Source organism: Prionailurus bengalensis, chromosome D1 (genome assembly GCF_016509475.1).
Source record: "Prionailurus bengalensis isolate Pbe53 chromosome D1, Fcat_Pben_1.1_paternal_pri, whole genome shotgun sequence".
Lineage (NCBI taxonomy): Eukaryota > Metazoa > Chordata > Mammalia > Carnivora > Felidae > Prionailurus > Prionailurus bengalensis.
In genome coordinates, this window is record NC_057346.1 from 100,251,652 (window position 1) to 100,268,621 (window position 16,970).

General features: G+C 39.9%; 1 protein-coding gene across 2 annotated transcripts in view; it reads right to left on the reverse strand.

Moving 5' to 3' along the window:
* Positions 1–16,970, reverse strand: part of FNBP4 (formin binding protein 4) — a 44,661-nt gene that overhangs the window by 22,779 nt on the left and 4,912 nt on the right. For both annotated transcript variants that reach the window (XM_043582504.1, XM_043582503.1), the window contains exons 3-9: positions 13,547–13,683; positions 13,017–13,203; positions 10,614–10,761; positions 10,366–10,486; positions 6,534–6,875; positions 4,959–5,169; positions 1,235–1,356 (exon numbers count right to left, since the gene is read on the reverse strand). In XM_043582504.1, the coding sequence (XP_043438439.1) occupies positions 1,235–1,356; positions 4,959–5,169; positions 6,534–6,875; positions 10,366–10,486; positions 10,614–10,761; positions 13,017–13,203; positions 13,547–13,683 (1,268 nt within the window). The remainder of the gene's footprint in view (positions 1–1,234; positions 1,357–4,958; positions 5,170–6,533; positions 6,876–10,365; positions 10,487–10,613; positions 10,762–13,016; positions 13,204–13,546; positions 13,684–16,970) is intronic.

Genomic DNA, 16,970 nt, shown 5'->3' on the forward strand with positions numbered 1-16,970 from the left:
TTATGTAAAGAGAAGTACACGCAGAAATTAAATTTGTGACTTTTAGTCTCTTCAGTACTTCCAAACTACAGGAGCCTACATTGATACATTATTGCTTTCCAATGAAGGCTTAAATTTTATTTATTCATATTTTAATGTTTATTTATTTATGAGAGAGAGAAGGAGAGAACATGGGCACGTGCGCATGGGTGGGGCAAAGAGAGGGAGACAGAGAATCTGAAGTGGCCTCTGTGCTTACAGCAGAAGACCTGATGTGGGGTTGAAACCCATAAACCATCAGATCATGACCTGAGCAGAAGTCGAACACTTACCCAACTGAGCCACCTAGTTGCCCCTGAAGGCATAACTTTTATTTTTTTAAATTTTTTTTTTTAATGTTTATTTATTTTTGAGACAGAGAGAGACAGAGTGCGAGTGGGGGAGGGGCAGAGACAGAGGGAGACACAGAATCCAAAACAGGCTCCAGGCTCTGAGCTGTCAGCACAGAGCCCGATGCGGGGCTCGAACCCACGAACCGTGAGATCATGACCTGAGCCGAAGGCGGATGCTTAACCGACTAAGCCACCCAGGCGCCCCAGAAGGTGTAACTTTTAAAAGAAAGCAATTAAAGCATCTAGAATTTACTTTAGGTAATTTCTCTACATCAAGTCTTCTAATTCAGTGTTACAGCCTGAAATATGACCTTTTCATGTAACTAAATAAATGACTTATATTTGGAGATAGCAAAGATTACTTTCAGTACTTGCTAACAAAGAAGGTAGTTTAACGGGTGCCCAATTTAAAAATATTTGTCCGGGTGCCTGGGTGATTCAATCAGTTAAGCATCCGACTCCTGACTTCTGTTCAGGTCATGATCTCACAGTTTGTGGGATCAACTCCTGCCTTGGGTTCTGCCCTGCCAGTGTGCAGCCTGCTTGGGATTCTCTCTCCCTCTGTGCCCCTCCCCTGCTCATGCACACACTCATTCTCAAAAGAAAAACAAACTTTAAAAATATCTTTTTGTCAGGGCGCCTGAGTGGCTCAGTTGGTTAAGCCTCCAACTTTGGCTCAGGTCATGATCTCATGGTCCATGAGTTTGAGCCCTGTATCAGGCTCTCTGCTGTCAGCACAGAGCCCACTTCGGATCCTCTGTCCCGGGTCTCTACCCCTCCTCTTCTTGGACGCTCTCTCACTCTCAAAAATAAACATTAAAAATATTTTTTTAAAAATTTGTCAAGCCATGTTAAATACATACTTTCAAATCTTGTTCTTCTTCTTTAGGTGCTGTTGGTACTTTTATCTTCTCTGGAGATTCTTCGACTTCCATCTCTTTGTCTGAATTTTCATCTATTTTTTCTGAAGTGTCAGCACCAATTACTACAAAAGAAAACATGTAAAATTAATTCAAAAGGAATACTAATATAGTACATCACATAACTTTTCTTACTCCTATAGCAGCGATATCTGAAAAAAAATTTTAGTTCTTTTTCCTTTCCCTGTTTTCTTTATTAAATAAACCGTAATGACTTATCTACCTGTCTTTAAAAAGCCAAAAAACCTTATCCTCTATAATCCCCTTTCTTAAAATGTCTATAAATAACAATCTGTTTTACCACATTACCCTGTAGTCTTTAGTTTCCCTTTCACATTCATCTATTTATCTTTTCTAATCTATTCCAGGATACCATTACTTCAATTACTTATAAAAGCTAGGTTATCAAACCTGGGATACATAAAGGTTCTTCACAATATGAGTTTTGAAAAAAAGGGTTTCACTATCACAGCAGCATTAATTTTAAACTACCTGATAAACTCCTTTCTAAACTGGTTAAGACCTGTAGACAATCTATATCGGACCAAACTACTCTTCTGCTTGGTGATGTCTCTTTGGGAAACTTCGAAAGAGAACAGGTTTACCATCAACTTAAATGGAGTAAAAGACACGAACTGTTATGTTTGCTTACCACCTCTCTGTTATGTTTGCTTACCACCTAGATGTGTGCTTATCAAACTAGTCCGCATGTACGATATAAATCATTCTGTCATGAGGCTATCAAGTGATTTAAGAAATAACTAAATTTAGGGGCGCCTGGGTGGCGCAGTCGGTTAAGCGTCCGACTTCAGCCAGGTCACGATCTCGCGGTCCGGGAGTTTGAGCCCCGCGTCAGGCTCTGGGCTGATGGCTCGGAGCCTGGAGCCTGTTTCCGATTCTGTGTCTCCCTCTCTCTCTGCCCCTCCCCCGTTCATGCTCTGTCTCTCTCTCTGTCCCAAAAATAAATAAACGTTGAAAAAAAAAAATTAAAAAAAAAAAAAAAGAAAGAACTAAATTTAAATACTTTTTCTTGACTCTGGTTAATCTTTGATGTAAAGAATAATGTGACTTTTAACATCACTTTCAATAACTTTACTGGCCTAGAGGTTTCTATTAAGTACTTAATCTTATCATATACTGGCCTTGCTCTTATTAATATTCCTTCTGCGTTTTCAAATTGAAACCGGGGTGCCTGAGTGGCTCAGTCGGTTGGGCGTCTGACTTCAGCTCAGGTCATGATCTCAGTTTGTGGGTTTGAGCCCCGCATTGGGCTCTGTGCTGACAGCTCAGAGCCTGGAGCCTACTTCCTATTCTGTGTCTCCTTCTTTCCCTGCCCCTCCCCCACTTGTGCTCTATCAAAAATAAATGTAAAAATAAAAAAATAAATTAAAAAAAATTGTTTGAAACCAAATCTCTCCCCCCCACTTACCAGTTTGTAATTCATTTATATATTAGACATCTTACATTTGCTGGCAGGTAAAAGACTTTAACAATTTAAAACACTACTAGTGCTCTAAGACTTTTGCCTATTTCAAAGGGCAATTAGATAGGATCTATATACCCCTGGACCTAATAATATTATATCGCTAGGAATCTATACCATAATGACACTAAAATCTGTATAAAGATATATATACCAAGATGTTTATTACAACATTGTTTTTATTGTGAAGTACTGTATGTATATAATAAATATAAAGAATGAAATGAGCACTCAAGAAACCACAACCCAGCTTAGTGGAAAACTATCACAGGCACTTCTAAAGTTCACAGTGCCTCTGCCATCACATCCACATCAGACGTGATCTCTACCCTTATGGTTTTAAGTGCCTTCCTCTAGTTCCATCATGGAAAGATCTTTAAGCACAATATTTTTTACGATTTTCCAACTTATATACAGAGAATACAAACATATGCGTTCTCCTGTAGCTTTTTAAATTCAACACTATTGTTTCTTAGATTCATTTTAATGCATATTAACTGTAGACCACTGACCTTTTTTCATGGTTGTTTAGTATTCAATTGCAAGAACACACTACTATTTATCCATTCTACCCTGGATGGACACTTGAATGGCTTGCTGGTATTACCTAATAATACAACTGCAGTATTACTTTAAAAAGTGAAACATGGACACAACTCAAATGTCCACTGATGAAGAAGAGTTAAATAAATATCTTTTGTACTTGGTGGTTAAAAACAGTAATTTTACACTTTAAGTATGTTTAACAATCCACATGGCTAATCTCATCTATGGCAAAAATTACACATGCACATGTACAGATTACACATATACACACAACCACAAATGAATACAGCAGAAAAGGTCTGGAAAGATATAGGTAAAGGACAGAGAAAATGGACTTCAGAGGTAAGGAATGCAAATCGGGAAAAGATGAAGGGGGACTTTAAGATTTTCACTTCATATTCTTCTATATGACTGAAAAAAAATCTCAAACAAGGATGTCTGCATTTACTTATTACTGTGTTTTTATTTATCGTATTTTGACCATAACCCATAAAAGTATCTTTTGTTAAGTACACCAAACTAAGGTCTAGTGCTCAAATCTTACTGCTAATTTTCCACTGAAGAATCAGGGTCAAATGGAGATTAAGATATTTGTTCTATTAACAGATTGGAAAGATGCAGCAGGGTCTCTACTACATTACCCTGAATAGAGGTAAGTTGGGTCCTCATGAAAAGACTAATCTATCTAAACAAAAAACCAGACGGAGAGCAGAGAGGAGGCTGGGCTTGGCAGAGGTAGTCCTTGCCTGCCTTGCTTACAAGCAGAAACAGTGAGCTAATGAGAGCTCATGGACTTAATACAGATAAGGCAGGGGCGCCTGGGTGGCGCAGTCCGTTAAGCGTCCGACTTCAGCCAGGTCACGATCTCGCGGTCTGGGAGTTCGAGCCCCGCGTCGGGCTCTGGGCTGATGGCTCAGAGCCTGGAGCCTGTTTCCAATTCTGTGTCTCCCTCTCTCTCTGCCCCTCGCCCGTTCATGCTCTGTCTCTCTCTGTCCCAAAAATAAATAAACGTTGAAAAAAAAAAAATTAAAAAAAAAAAAAAATACAGATAAGGCAGTGGACACCTGGGTGGCTCAGTGGGTTAAGCGTCCGACTTCAGCTCAGGTCATGATCTTGCAGTTCGTGAGTTCAAGCCCCACGTTGGGCTCTGTGCTAACAGCTCAGAGCCTGGAGCCTGCTTCAGATTCTGTGTCTCCCTCTCTTTGTCCCTCCCTTGCTTGTCCCATTTTAAATGTTTTAAAAAAATGTTTTAAAAAAATAAATGTTTTAAAATGTTTTAAAAAATAAATAAAATGTTTAAATGTTTTAAAAAAATACAGATAAGGCAGTTACCGTACCAAGATTTTTAAAAAGGGAGTGAATCTTGCTTTTCTGTTTTTGAAGGAGAGGTAGTCCCCAATCAGTAGTGAATCCCCAACCAAAGCTCCTGGAAAGGGAGCTTCCTTTCACTTCTCTACTTTTCACAGAGCAGTTAAAGAAGTGAAAGGAAGCTCCCTTTCCAGCACTTCCATAAAAGGATGCAAGTGCTACCTCCTTCTTGCTGAAAACGGAACAAAACACAAAACAAAACAAAACAAGGCTCAGGATTTCCCCTTTGTATCTTTCAACTCTGCAAATTTAATGTAAAACACGAATTACCAGTTTCCCCATTTTCTGGAGTCTCTCGTCCAGTTTTGCTAGAACTCCGGCTGGTAGATTCTGGACTGGTAGCTCGAACAAACATCTTCCATTTCCCCCTTTTAGACATAAGTCTACGCATTCCATCTTGAGACGCTGGCTGGCTGATGTCAGAACATGGACTAGACCCTGACACACTACCATCTCCTTCCTCCAAGGCTCGTAACTCTGCCTACAATGAACATGACAACAAAGTTAGAGTGTTATTACCTGTTCGTCAACACTTAAGCATCTGTGAGACCAAGAATGGTAACTGTGCATTATCAGAATTAAAATCCTTTGAGGACGGAAGTATTTAATACATTTTTTCCATTAGCGCCAAGTATTATGCTCGTTACTCAGCAAACACTTATTCATGATTGTAGTTAACAAATACCAATTTGAAAGGGAAAAGGTTCTAGAGATTCACTGAGACAAAGTTTCTAGTACATGAACACAATAGATAGAGTCTAACGTAGCTTGTCCCTGATAGCTTTAAATTTTTCAAAAGTGGAAAAGCTTAAAGGAGATATTGCTGTTATAACACCTGTTACATTTTTGATTCATACTCCAAACAGCAGACAAAACTGTTTCAAGAAAAATCAGGGCAGGGGCACCTGGGTGGTTTGGTCGGTTAAGTGTCTGACTCTTGGTTTTGGCTTAGATCATGATCTCGTGGTTGTGGGATCAAGACCCGTGTGGGGGTCCATGATGAGCACTGTATGGAGCCTGCTTGGGATTCTCTCCCTCTCCTTCTCTCTCTCTGCCTCTACCTGGCTCACTCACACTCTCTCAAAAATAAACATTAAAAAAAAGAAAAAGAAAAAGAAAAATCACGGCAGAAAATTGTAAAAATCAACTTCTCAATCAAGAAAATTTCCTGAGGACCATCTTTTTTGAAAGGAAGCACATGAAATTATGAGTTTCTCTTAATCTATTATCTTACAAGACCCATTTAACTATTTAAATAACGCCATAGGTGATCACTGGAAGTCAACCTGTACTTTAATTTAAAAACCAAGTTATCACTAAGAATCTACTATGCTCATGGGGCGCCTGGGTGGCTCAGTCGGTTAAGCGGCCGACTTCGGCTCAGGTCATGATCTCACAGTCTGTGAGTTCGAGCCCCGCGTCGGGCTCTGTGCTGACAGCTCAGAGCCTGGAGCCTGTTTCAGATTCTGTGTCTCCCTCTCTCTGACCCTCCCCCATTCATGCTCTGTCTCTCTCTGTCTCAAAAATAAATAAACTTTAAAAAAAAAAAAAAAAAGAATCTACTATGCTCATTTGTTAAGAGTCTAAATCAAAGATAGTCATTCCTCACTGTATCTAGCTATCATTAAATTAGAGCAATGTCAGTCTTTATTAGTCAACTATCAAAAGCATCATCAGGAACCAAAAGAACTGTAACTCGATAGTTAAGGTTTTTATTGCATCAGCTTAAACATATGTAGACAAAAGGTTGAGAAAAACAAAATCCCGGTAATGGCTGTGAACAGAGCACAATGACCCCAGAGTGTGATAGTAATAGGGGAAAAAATGTACTTAACAAAAACTTACTTTTTTTCTTTCCAAAACCAGCTCCAATTCAAGGGTATCTTGTTCCTCTTCCTCTTCACTTTCTCCAGATTGAACAACACTGCAAAGATCCTCCTGAGAAGGATCTTCCATGTTGTCTAATGTAATTTCCTGTGGCTTTATTATTGTTGCTGCTTCTTCTGCTGTCGTACTGGTTTCTTTCACTTCGCAAACGGGCTCTGATTCTTTACAAATTACTTTTCTTCTCCATCTCTCTTCTTCCTCTTTTATTCCCTCAGGCAGCAAAGGAGCAAGCAGTGATGCTGCCACCCCTTTCTTCTCCTCCTCACTATTTGAGAGAGCCTGAATTCCTTCATTTACTTCCTATAAATAAAATAATCTCATTTATTTTTCAAATGAAAAAATAAAAAAACTTTACCTGAATAAATATAACACACACAATTGTTCATGTTAAAAATGACTGTTTTTCAATCACTGCATATTTTTTATATAATTTATTGTCAAACTGGTTTCCATACAACACCCAGTGCTCATCCCAACAGGTGTACTCCTCAATGCCCATCACCCACTTTCCTCTCACCACCCCCCCACCAACCCTGTTTGTTCTCAGTATTTAAGAGTCTCTTACGGTTTGCCTCCTTCCCTCTCTGTAACTTTTTCCCCCCTTCCCCTCCCCCCATGGTCTTCTGTTTCTCAGGATCCACATGAGTGAAAACACATGGTATGTCTTTCTCTGCCTGACTTATTTCACTTAGCATAATACTCTCCAGTTCCATCCATGTTGCTACAAATGGCCAGATTTCATTCTTTCTCATTGCCAAGTAGTATTCCCTTGTATATATAAACCTCATCTTCTTTATCCATTTGTCAGTTGATGGACATTTAGGTTCTTTTCATAATTTGGCTATTGTTTAAAGTATTGCTATAAACATTGGATACAAGTGCCCCTATGCATCAGCACTCCTGTATCCCTTGGGTAAATTCCTAGCAGTGCTATTGCTGGGTCATAGGGTAGATCTATTTTAATTTTTTGAGGAACCTTCACACACTGTTTTCCAGAGCAACTGCACCACTTAGTGCATATTATTTTCTTAATGTTTATTTATTTTTGAAAGGGGGGAAGGAGCAGAGAGAGGGTGAGACAGAGAATCCCAAGAAGGCTCCCCACTGGCAGCACAAAGCACAATGCAAGGCACAGTCCCACGAAGTGTGAGATCATGACCTGAGCAGAAATTAAAAGTTGGCCATTCAACTGACTGAGCCACCCAGGCACCCCTCAATCACTGGATATATAAATATATAAATACATACATACATACATACATATATATATATATATTTTTTTAATTATCAACCTTCCTTTTTATTTATTTTGAGAAAGAGAGACAGCACATGCATGTATAAGCAGAGGAGAGGCTGACAGGGAAAGAGAATCCCAAGCAGGCTCCTCACTGTCAGAACAGAGCCTGATGTGGGGCTCCAACCCATGAACCGTGAGATCATGACCTGAGCCTAAATGAAGAGTTGGATGTTTAAATGACTGAGCCACCCAGGCGCCCCAACCATGGGATGTTCTTAAAAACCACAAACGGCCAACAGACTAGTATATATATTTGTACCATTTTCCTTACAAGTGTAAAATGCAAACATTGTTACTTGAGGAAAGCAGTGTTTTTTTTTTGTTTTATTTTGAATTTACATCCCAGTTAGTTAGCATATAGTGTAACAATGATTTCAGGAGTTGATTCCTTAATGCCCATTACCCATTTAGCCCATCCCCCACAACCCCTCCAATAACTCTGCTGTTCTCCATATTTAAGAAGTCTCTTGGGGTGCCTGGGTGGCTCAGTCAGTTAAGTGTCTTGACTTTGGCTCAGGTCATCATCTCATGGTTTGTGGGTTTAAGCCCCACATTGGGCTCTGTGCTGACAGCTCAGAGCCTGGAGCCTCCTTCGGATTCTGTGTCTCGTTCTCTCTGCCCTTCCCCCGCTTGTGCTCTGCTTCTCAAAAATAAATGTAAAAAAAAAATTTTTTTTTAAGAAGTCTTATATGTTTTGTCCCCCTCCCTGTTCTTATATTATTTTTCCTTCCCTTCCCTTATGTTCATCTGTTTTGTATCTTAAATTCCTCATATGAGTGAAGTCATATGATATTTGTCTTTCTCTGGCTGATTGTGCTTAGCATAATACCCTCTAGTTCCATCCCTGTAGCTGCAAATGGGAAGATTTCACTGTTTTTGATTGCCGAGTAATACTACATTGTATATATCTACCACATCTTCTTTATCCATTCATCCATCGATGGACATTTGGGATCTTTCCATACAAGGAAAGCAGTGTTTGAACTAGAACTTAGTTCTGGGTGCGATTCACACATATCCTTCCACCTATTCTCCCAAGTCAAAAGGCAAGTTAGCAAGAAGCAGATTTAAACAATTAAATAAAATCTAAGTTTTGTCAGTTACATAACTGGATAAATCTCTATCCCCTTTTTTTTAAGATGACATAACCTCAGAGGTATGTTAGGAAAGGGACAAAGAGAAAAGTGAAATGTGTTGTTATACCTATATTGCTCACTTCCTTCACTGGTATAATATTTAGTCCACCTCAAAAGAAAAATAGGGGGCGCCTGGGTGGCTCGGTTGGTTAAGCGTCCGACTTCGGCTCAGGTCATGATCTCACGGTCCATGAGTTCAAGCCCCACGTCGGGCTCTGTGCTGACCGCTCAGAGCCTGGAGCCTGTTTCAGATTCTGTGTCTCCCTCTCTTTCTGCCCCTCCCCTGTTCGTGCTCTCTCTCTGTCTCAAAAATAAATAAACGTTAAAAAAAAAAAAAAATAGTCTATCTCCCGCCTGGAGTTGTAAACACCAAATTGTTCCAAAAGTATGTATGTATGTATGTATATATGTATTTTTAAGTAGGCTCCACACCAACATGGGGATTGAACTCCCTTCCCTGAGACCAAGAGTTGCATACTATACCGACTGAGCCAGCCAGGCACCCCCTAAAAATATATGTTAATATACCTCCTATTTAAACCCATCGTTTAAAAATTTAAGATACATGGGGCCCCTGGGTAGCTCAGTTGGTTAAGCGTCTGACTCTGGCTTGGGTCATTATGTCACAGTTCGTGGGTTTTGAGTCCCATGTCAGGCTCTGAGCTGACAGCTCAGAACTACCTACTAAGGATTCTATCTCTCCCTCTCTCTGCCCCTCCCTTACTCATGCTCTGTCTCTCTCAAAAATAAACAAACATTAAAAAAAATAAAAAATTCAAGATATGGGGAGCCTGGGTGGCTCAATGGGTTGAGCATCCAACTAGATTTCGGCTTAAAACAAAAAAAAACATGTGGGTTCCCAAAATAGAACTATTCTGAACTAGAGAAGGAGATCTGAAGCCTGCCTGCTTGGCTGCTCCCACATCCTTTTCATGATGACCCAATGAGCCTCTGTAGCACCCTAAAGCTCCAGAAGAACCAATGAACTGGGTAACTGTTATTAAGGGCTACATATTAAACACAAACATCAAATAAAGCTTTAAGAAACATTTGTCCGATTTCACATCCAGTTATAAAATACTAACAGAAAGCTTCTATACCTGTGCCAGAGCAAGAGTCAAGTTCTTTAGATTTAAAATAAGCAAATGAGGGGCATCTGGATGGCTAAGTCATTTAAGCGTCCAATTCTGGATTTCAGCTCAGATCATGATCTCGCAGTCTGTGGGTATGAGCCCCATGTAAGAGCCTGCTTGGGATTCTTTCCTCTCTCTTTCCCTCCCCCCGCTAAAAATAAATAAGCATTTATAAAGAAATAAATAAGTATGCAAGCAAGCAAATGAGACATGTTGTAACTTACCTTTTTGACTTCTCGCTTGGCTATGACTTGTCCACTTTTACTACTGGAAACAGAAACGTTCTTCTCCTTTGTATACACATCTGTATTAACCACAAAACTAGCTTCAGGACCTGTTACAGAACTGAAAAAAAATATATATATATATATATAAATATACACTTAGTAAGAGAAACAAAAGGCAAATATTATCAATAAGAGAAAGACTCTAACTTCTTCCTAGGTAATTTCTTCTGTAAGTCTATTCTTACCTGGGCTGGTAATGTTGTAATCCCTGTACCTGGGTGGCAAGATACTGGGGTAACTCCCAAGTCACTTCATTTGTTTGTGTGTTCCAATAATAATAGCATCCTGTGTTCTCATCCCAGACTTCCTGCCAATCTCCCATCTCAATTCCAACTAGAAGAAAGACAAATTTTAAAAACCAAAAATTTCTCATCAACAAAACTAAAAAACAACCTACTGAATACAGTAAGATATTTATTAATGATATAACTGACAAAGGGCGAATATCCAAAATATATAAAGAACTTGTTCAACTCAACAAGCAAAAAACAAATAATCCAAATAAAAATGGGCAAGACATGAACAGACATTTTTCCAAAGGCGACATCCAGATGGCCAACAGACATAGAAAAAGACGCTCAACTTCACTCATCATCAGGGAAATGCAAATCAAAATACAATGAGGTGTCACCTCACACCTGTCAGAATGGCTAAAATCAGAAACACAAGAAACAGCGTTGGTGAGGATGTGGAGAAAAAGGAACCCTCCCCACGCTGTTGGCTGGAATACAAACCAGTGCAGCCATTGTAGAAAACCGTACAGAGGTTCCTCAAAATATTAAAAATAGGGGTGCCTGGGTGGCTCGGTCGGTTGTGTCCAACTTGGTTTTGGCTCAGGTCATGATCTTATGGGTTCATGGGATTGAGCCCTGTGTTGGGCTCTGTGCTCACAGCACAGAGCCTACTTTGGGATTCTCTCTCCTTCTGTCTCTGCCCCTTCCCTGCTCACCAGCACATGCACAAGTACCCCCTCTCTCACAAAATAAATAAACATTAAAAAAAAAAACAAAACCTACTATACAATCTAGTAATTGCATTACTTGGTATTTATTCAAAGAACACAAATACTAATTTGAAAGTATATATGCACCCCTATGTTTATTGTAGCATAATCTACAATAGACAAATTATGGAAGCAGCCCAAGTACCTATTTATAAATGAACAAAAAAGTGGTATATACAAAATGGAATAGTATTCAGCCATAAAAAAGAATGAAAGCTTGCCATTTGTAACAAGCAGACAGAGCTAGAAAGTATAATGCTAAGAAAAGTAAGTCAGAAAAAGACAAATACGGTATTTCACTCACGTGGAATTTAAGAAATAAAACAGATGAGCAAAGGCAAAGAAAGAGAGAGACAAATGAAGAAAGACTAACTATAGAGAACAAACTGATGATTACTAGAGGGTGCGGGAGGAGGGGAAACGGGTGAAATTGGTGATAGGTATTAAGAAGTGCACTTTGATGAGCATAAAATAATGGACAGAATCTTGAATTATTATACTGTACACCTGAAACTAATATGACACTGTATGTTAACTATACTGGAATTAAAATAAAAAATTTTTTAAATTAAAAAAGGAAGCATAAATTTCTCCACAATTCTCACTTTATACCCCAACTCAGCTCTAAAGCTATTAACAATCTAACACAAGGTTCCTCAACTTTAGCAATGTTAACATTTGGGCTGGATAATTCTTTGTTGTGGTGAGGGTAGTCCCATGTAGTGTTTAGCATCCTGGATTCTACCCACTAGATGCACTAACAGTTCCCCACCCCTTGGTGTAACAACCAAATATGTCTAGGGACACAGTCAAATGTCCCCTGGAGGTCTAACTCCTCCTTCCCAAATCATTTTTGCACAAATTACTTAAAAAAGTTTGACAAAGGTGCCTGGGTGGCTCAGATGATTAAGAGTCCAACTTCAGCTCAGGTCATGATCTCACAGTTCGTGGGCTCAAGCCCCATGTCGGGATCTGTGCTGACAACTTGGGAGCCTGGAGCCTGCTTTAGATTGTGTGTCCCTCTCTCCCTGCCCCTCTCCCACTCACATTCTATTTCTCTCTCAAAAATAAATAAGCATTTCGAAAAATTAAAAAAAAAAAAAAGACAAAGAATTATTTAAGGATTCTGCAGTTTTTTTGGGTTTTTTTAAGTGTTTATTTTTGAGGGGAGCGGGAGGGGCAGAGTGAGGGAGATAGAGGATCCAAAGCAGGCTCTGTACTGACAACAAGGGGCTCAAAACCATGAACGATGACATTGTGACCTGAGCCAAAGTCAGACACTTAACCAACGGAGCCACCCAGGTGCCCCCAAAAAAGAACCTTTAAAATAATGGCCTTACTGCTTCGGATTCTGTGTCTCCCTCTCTCTGCCCCTCCTCTGCTCATATTCTGTCTCTAAAATTAACATTAAAAAAACAAGTAAATAAAATAAATAATGGCTTTAATTATTCACTTGGCATAAAATTGCAACTGGTTAAAAGTCTGCTAAAGCATATGGGCTTTCATCCTTGGGAATTTCAATGCCTAGAACACCTTTGAAAATTACACTTCAGACTTCTTTAAAAAATCAAAGTATCAAACTTACCTCCTGCAAGTGAACACTGAGTATCATATTGCCACCCTGCTGTCTGAGTGGAGTCTGTTCCATTTGAAGTGGTAGAACTAAGGGCAGATGTTGCTGATTCCTTTGGCTCTGGTCTAGGTGGAGTTGGAGGTGGAGCAGAGGCTCCTACAGGAGCTGTAGGCTGAGGTGCTGTTATAGCATCAATCTCCTTCAGTATGGAAATAGTAACAAATGCATTAATAACCTCAAAACTAGAACACTCAGAAAACGACAATCACCATAAAAAAATTCTGTATGATCAATTCTCAGCTTAAATCAAAACTCTCAATTTCCAATTATGTAAAAGATCCCCAAACACTTTAATTCTCCATTTTTCTCCTCCTTAAACCTTTACAAAAAAGAGATGACTGGGACGGGGAGGGACTAAGGAAGAAATGTGGAAGGGGAGAAAGAAGACGGAAACACTGAAACTGACAAGCAGGCTAACCACTTGAGATCCAGGTCCCAAAGTGGCTTCAATAGCTAAAAAGCCAAACAAAAGCACCACTAACCGCTAAGAAGTTGGCCAATGTACTATCAATATCAGTTGACTGGTTTCCATTTGTCTCTTTGGACTGTGCTGGTTTTTCTGAAACATCACTCTCATCATCATCACTGTCCGCATATGCACCAAGTAAGCACAGACCTCCTAGAAAGAAAATGGTAAATGTTAGTGACAACAATGCCAGTATGCTCCAGGAAGAAAAATATGACCTTGTTCTTCAGTCAGAGTTTACAATTAGTTTACTTACAGATTAGAACACAGCCTCAAAATGAGTCATCATCACTGAACTACCACAGAGATAGAAATTATAATATGCATTTAGAGCTAATAAAACCATTCACATAGCTACTTGACATCCTTCTCAAAATACACAATCAATCAACCTCATCCTCTTTCAAAATAGCACAGAGTAAATCCTGATTTTAGAATTCGTAGGGGTGCCTGGGTGGCTCAGTTGGTTAAGTTTCCAACTCTTGATTTCGGCTCAGGTCACAATCTTGTGGTTCATGGGATTGAGCCCCACACTGGGCTCTGCGCTGACAGCTCGGAGCCTGCTTGGGATTCTGTCTCCCTCTCTCTCTGCACCTCCCCTGCTTGTACATGTTCTCTATCAAAAATAAATAAACAAACATTAAAAAAAAAAAGGAATTTGTTGATTTATGTGTCCATCTGAAACAACAAAGCCGATTAGGGTTTAATAGATGAAACAGATTTTCAAAGCTAAAAATCTTTTCCAATTTTTCCTCAAACAAGAAGGGACTAATTATATTGGAAATCAAAGTGCTAGAACCAAAACAAACAAAACCCCAGCCAGAACCAATCTTCAATGTCTTCCTCAAACTTAAGAGGTATCAGATATAGCTTCTGTAATGCTGCTATGTATGCCATTTCCCTCTGTACGACCTGTGGCCACTCTAATGTTAAAATTAAGCAAGCATAGGGGCGCCTGGGTGGCTCAGTCCGTTGAGCGACCAACTTTGGCTCACGTCATGATCTCACGGTTTGTGAGTTTGAGCCCCACATCAGGCTCTGTGCTGATAGCCAGGAGCCTGGAGCCTGCTTCAGATTCTGTGTCTCCCTCTCTCTCTGTCCCTTCCCCACTCATGCTCTGTCTCTCTGTCTCAGAAATAAACATTAAAAAAAATTTTAATTAAGCAAGTATATATTCTCTTTTTACATCTAATTTTATTGTAACAGATACATTAAATGTTAAACTCCAGCCAACTTTTCAGCTATCACTAAGACTAAATTTCCCAGGGTCTGGCAACAGCCTATGTTCTCTGTAAATATTTGGTAAATGAACAGATTTATCAGGAAGTAAAATCTAGTTGTATCATAATTCCAAAAATGAATTCATGAGATCACCTAAAAATAAACATTAGGTTGCTTCATTTATCATAGGGGTTCACATTCATTGTTTTAGTCCTATCAATCTTGCCTTCATTATCTTTAGCATACAGGTAAAGTTCTTGCACTAAATACCAATTTAAAAACTTTATTTATTTATTTTGAGAGAGACACAGAGTGCACACAAGAGACAGCACAAGCAGGGAAGGACAGAGAGGAGGAGACAGAATCCCAAGCAGGCTCTGCACCATCACCGCAGTGCTAGATGCAGAGCTTGGGGGTCAAATTCACGAACTGTGAGATCATGACCTGAGCTGAGATCAAGAGTCAGACACTTAACCGATTGAGACACCCAGGCACCCCAAATTTCTAAAATATTTAAAGCTGACTAGAAAGATTTTTTTTTTAATGTTTATTTATTTTTTGAGAAAGAGACAGAGTGTGAGTGGGGAAGGGGCAGAGAGAGAGGGAAACAAAATCCTAAGCAGGCTCTGAGCTGTCAGCACACAGCTCAATGCGGGGCTCAAACCCACAAGCTGTGAGATCATGACCTGAGCTGAAGTCAGATGCTTAACTGACTGAGCCACCCAGATGCCCTAAAAAGGTTTTTTTTTTTTTTTTTTTTTAAGTGGGAAAGGGAGAATGAGCAGGGGAGAGGGGCAGAGGAAAAGAGAGAGAATCGTAAGTAGGCCACAAGTTCAGCACAGAGCTCGACGCAGGGCTCCATCCCAGGACCCTGGGATCAAGACCGAAACAAAAATCAAGTCAGATGTTCAACCAACTGAGCCATTCAAGAGCCCCCATAAGTTATTATTTTTTTTAACATTTATTTCTTTTTGAGAGACGGAGATAGAGCACGAGTGGGGGAGGGGCAGAGAGAGAGGAACACAGAATCTGAAACAGGCTCCAGGCTCTGAGCTGTCAGCATGGAGCTTGACACAGGGTTCGAACTCAAACTGTGAGATCATGACCTGAGCCAAGGTTGGATGCTTAACCGACTGCGCCACCCAGGCGCCCCTAAATTGGTTATTTCTTAAGAATAATCTGGTAACACATACCAAAAGCCACAAAACTCCAAGTTTCTTTAAGATAGATAATCCCAGGGCGCCTGGGTGGCGCAGTCGGTTAAGCGTCCGACTTCAGCCAGGTCACGATCTCACGGCCCGTGACTTCGAGCCCCGCGTCAGGCTCTGGGCTGATGGCTCGGAGCCTGGAGCCTGTTTCCGATTCTGTGTCTCCCTCTCTCTCTGCCCCTCCCCCGTTCATGCTCTGTCTCTCTCTGTCCCAAAAATAAACCAATGTTGAAAAAAAAAATTAAAAAAAAAAAAAAGATAGATAATCCCATCTTTGAGAATACAACCCCAAGGAATAACTAAAAAATAATTTCACACAAAGCTTCTGGCAACTTTATTTAAATAATGAAAGCTGTAAACAACTCAAATGGTCTCAAATAGGGGACCGGCAAAACAAATTATAGCATGGAACCTGATGCAATATTAATTTATGATTAATCAGATTACAGGATTACATGCAAAAATGCTAACGGGACAAAAACTAAACACTAAAGGAATAAAAGGAAGATAAAAGCAAGCCATGAGATGCATGTTAAGTTCTAATCACACCTATGAAAATTTAGTCCATCAATGATAAGGAACAGGAATGAATTTAGAGCTGACACTGAAAATAAAGTCCTAATATTATGTAAACTTGCTTAATCTTAAAAAAAATAAATAAACAAAAGCTTCATAGGACCATAACCCAGACTACTATTGAGATGATACAGCTATTTAAAACCAGGACATTCTTGGGGTGCCTGGGTGGCTTGGTTGGTTAAGTGTCCGACTCCGGCTCAGGTCATGATCTCACGGTCCGTGAGTTCGAGCCCTGCTTCGGGCTCTGTGCTGACAGCTCAGAGCCTGGAGCCTGTTTCAGATTCTGTGTCTCCCTCTCTCTCTGCCCCTCCCCTGTTCATGCTCTGTCTCTATCTCAAAATAAATAAACATTAAAAAAAAAATTAGGGGTGCCTGGGTGGCACAGTCGGTTGGGCGTCCCACTTCAGCCAGGTCACGATCTCACGGTCCGTG